We start from the raw sequence: 3,713 nt of genomic DNA, 5'->3' as shown, positions 1-3,713 counted from the left end.
GTATACCCCACTTGCTGCCGCGGGACAACCCCTTTAAGTCACTTTAGTGCGACCGTCTTCTGGTCATTCTTTTCATTTTTTTTTCCTATGCAGATTCCAATCTTGGTTTTGTTTTGCAAATATAGCTGAAATATACGGACTCGAAAACTGTAATGCAGAAGTCCTCAAATGTAGTATTTAAAATACATTTCTATTTTTAGAAGACAGAAGGGGAAATATTTTTTGTCCCAGTATATTGCAATAATACAAATAATGCTGTTTCCTTATGATTAGAGATGAGCGAGCACCCAAATGCTCTGATCCTTGTTATTCGAGTCGAGCTTTTCCTAAAACTCGAGAGCTCTACTCGACTAACGAACCCCATTGACTACAATGGGTGACTGAAGCATTTTTGTATGTGGGCTGCTGGGTGCCGAGCTTTTTTTTTTTTGGTTTGTGCGTTCTCTCGCTCTCTCTCTCTTTCTCCCCCTGCCTACCTGCCAGCCAGCCAAAAATTTTTCCATTGACATGCACTGCTTCGCAGCGGGGAGGGGCCAAAAGCTGGGGCAGGGTCGAACGCGGCGTGATGCTCGCTCGAGTAGTGATCATCATCGAGTATGCTAATACTCGAACGAGCATCAAGCTCCTTCGCTCAACTCTACTTATGATGTTAAAAAAAGTAATTAATAAGACACATTCTTAACCCTTTCCAATCCATTGTTTGACCTCTGAAGACATTATGATTTAAGACTGTACAGCTATGATGTTGGACGATATCCGTCGGAGTTCTCTTACTGTATATTGCTAGCCTCTCTGCTGTCAGAGCCTATCTAACGTGTCACCTCATGCAGTACTGGCTTTAGCCAGCAGATAGCGCTGTTTTATAATGGCAGAAAAAGAGTAAGACCCCTAGGAAAAACAGGATACAAATTGGATTGGAAAGGGTTAAAAACACATTTATACTAACATAAAGCACACATATTCGTATCCCCATAGCAATCAAAGCATGTACTATAAATATACACATTATTTGCAGGTTAAGTCTCTATAAGTGTAGAAACTAAAACTCTTCCCACAAAAATAATACTCTGTTAGGCCTTAGTCAGACGGGCGTTTTTAGCCGCGATTTGCGCATGCGCATGCGTCCGGCGATTTTATAAAACCATTGCTTTGCAATGGTATCGGACACATGAGCGCTTTTTATGTGCTCGTCCGATAAATTATAGAACAAAAAATCGCAGATCGCACCTATCTGCGATCTGCGATTCCTGTTCTCTTCTGTATATGCGCTCAATGGGGCCGGCGGCAGCAGCGCCGACCCCATTGAGAACATATAGAAGACAAATCATTCTTCTCTGCCACAGCTGTAACAGCTGTGGCAGAGAAGAACGATGTTTGCCCATTGAATTCAATGGAGCGGCAATACAGCCGCTCCATTGAAAGCAATGGGCTGCCGGCGTGCGTGGGGTGAATTGTCGGGAAGGGGTTAAATATATAAGCCCTTCCCTGCAATTCATCCTAAAATGTGTTAAAATAAAAAAAAATTGTATACTCACCTTTCCGCTGCAGCCGGAGTCCAGCCGCGGCCGCTGTCAGTTCTCCTGAACTGCTTCTCGGCACTATTCAGCCGGCGGGGCTTTAAAATCCCCGCCTGCTGAATGATCTGCCTCTGATTGGTCACAGCCCTGACCAATCAGAGGCCTGTTTCACTCACACACCCATTCATGAATTCATGAATGGGTGAGTGACTGCTGCCTCTCAGCGCTGAGCCAATCAGGGACAGGTCTGACTCACATCCATTCATGAATTCATGAATGGGTGTGAGTGAGGCATGCCTCTGATTTGCTCAGCGCTGAGCCAATCAGGGGGCAGGTCTGACTCACACCCCCTTCACACCCACTGCAGGACGGCCGCACGGAGCTCCGGCTGCCGGGAGAAGGTGAGTATACAATTTTTTTTTTATTTTAACACATTTTAGGATGCATTGCAGGGAAGGGCTTATATATTTAAGCCCTTACCGACAATTCATCCCGGGCTTGCCCGCAGCGCATTGCTTTAAATGGAGCGGACTCTATTGCCGTCTCCATTGAATGCAATGCGCTGGACAGCTCCGGCCTGTTTCTAATGAAACGCGGCTAGGAGCAGATTTTCGGGCGATTTGCGGGCGACTTGCGCGCACCGGTCACGCGATTTGCGGATGCACATCTGTCATGCGATCCGCAAATCGCGCGAAAAAACGCCTGTCTGACTAAGGCCTTACTGTGTGGATGTAAAGAGAAAAAGTTATTAGTTACCAAACAGTGAGATGAAAACCTGCTTAAAATTAGATGTTTATTAGACTGAAAATAACATTTGTGGGAAAACCTTGGAATATGTGATATGATTTCACCCTTATTTTCAGTTAAATGGAGCAGAAAAATAAAACTGTGGTTGAAGAGATTATTTTATTGGCATTTGCTGATTTACACGAGATCCAGAAAATATTGGTTGTGGTTTTTCTGGTGTCTTATATCATTTGCATCATAGAAAACGTTGTGATAATCACTGTTACTAAAATAGCACATACACTTCATAGCCCAATGTATTTTTTTATCAGTGTGTTTGCTACCTCAGAAATCACATTTGTCTCCGTCACCGTCCCAAAGCTTTTAGCCATTTTAATTGCAGCTAACAACACAATATCCTTCAGTGGATGCGTCACCCAGGTGTATTTCCTGAACTCTTTGGGTGTCACCGAATGCTATCTCCTGGTAGTGATGGTGTTTGATCGACATATGGCTATTAATAACCCTTTGCATTACTCATCCATCATGACTGATACAATGTGTGTTGGATTAGCCATCTTTCCATGGATTGTTGGATTTAGCATGATGTTAGTACCAGTCACTATTATAGCACAGTTGGATTTCTGCGGTCCTAACGAGATTGACCACTTTTTTTGTGACATGGCTCCGTTACAAACCTTGGCCTGCTCTGATACGCTCATTAGTAGTATTTCAGCAACCTTAACTGGTGCCATTTGTGTTCTTCTGCCTTTTCTGGTGATTATAGGATTCTATATCAATATCTTAAAGACAGTGATAAAAATCAAGAGTGATTATGGAAAACAGAAAGCCTTCTCCACCTGCACATCTCATCTCATAGTGGCCAGTCTCTTCTATGGTGCCGCCATACTTGTTTATGTCAAAACCAAAAGCAGGCATTATGATAAGTACCTTTGTTTTATGTATACAGCATTCACACCCACAATTAATCCTTTCATTTATACCTTTAGAAACAGGGATGTAAAGAAGGCTCTCTGGGAAATAATAAACGGAGCCAAAAGGCCAACTGTTTCGTAAAACGCGAAGGTTTTCCCAGGACATACACAATATTTTTTGTCTTTGGTTATGTTCCTCTAGTTAAAATTATGAATGTTAATATTATAACATTTAAAACGAATATTTTAATAGTAGATAAATGTACAAAAATTAATATATAGGATGGGATTTTTGATTCCACCATGCTGTGGAATGTAATGCTGTGAGTTTATGTAGCTATACTGAAATTGCTTTATCCATAACGTTTAACAGAATGAGGTATTGCATGTGAGGTATTAGTGAATGCACAAGCTGAGCTCCACACTGCCTGTCCTGCTTGTCATCTTGTACCTGCTAGTAAAGATATTTAATGCTCACTATCTGAACCTGCCATTCCTGCCGGTACTCCACAGATGCTCAATAAGAGTGGCAAGG

At 42.5% G+C, this 3,713-nt stretch overlaps 1 protein-coding gene across 1 annotated transcript; it reads left to right on the top strand.

The window, feature by feature from the left end:
- Positions 1–2,384: 2,384 nt before the first annotated feature.
- Positions 2,385–3,320, top strand: LOC136571877 (olfactory receptor 6N1-like). Its single transcript, XM_066572493.1, has one exon. It carries the CDS (start codon positions 2,385–2,387, stop codon positions 3,318–3,320), a length of 936 nt encoding a protein of 311 aa, XP_066428590.1.
- Positions 3,321–3,713: the final 393 nt, after the last annotated feature.

Source organism: Eleutherodactylus coqui, chromosome 6 (assembly GCF_035609145.1).
Source record: "Eleutherodactylus coqui strain aEleCoq1 chromosome 6, aEleCoq1.hap1, whole genome shotgun sequence".
Taxonomy (NCBI): Eukaryota; Metazoa; Chordata; class Amphibia; order Anura; family Eleutherodactylidae; genus Eleutherodactylus; species Eleutherodactylus coqui.
Note: the sequence above shows the minus strand (reverse complement) of the source record. Positions and strands in the feature narration are given on the sequence as shown.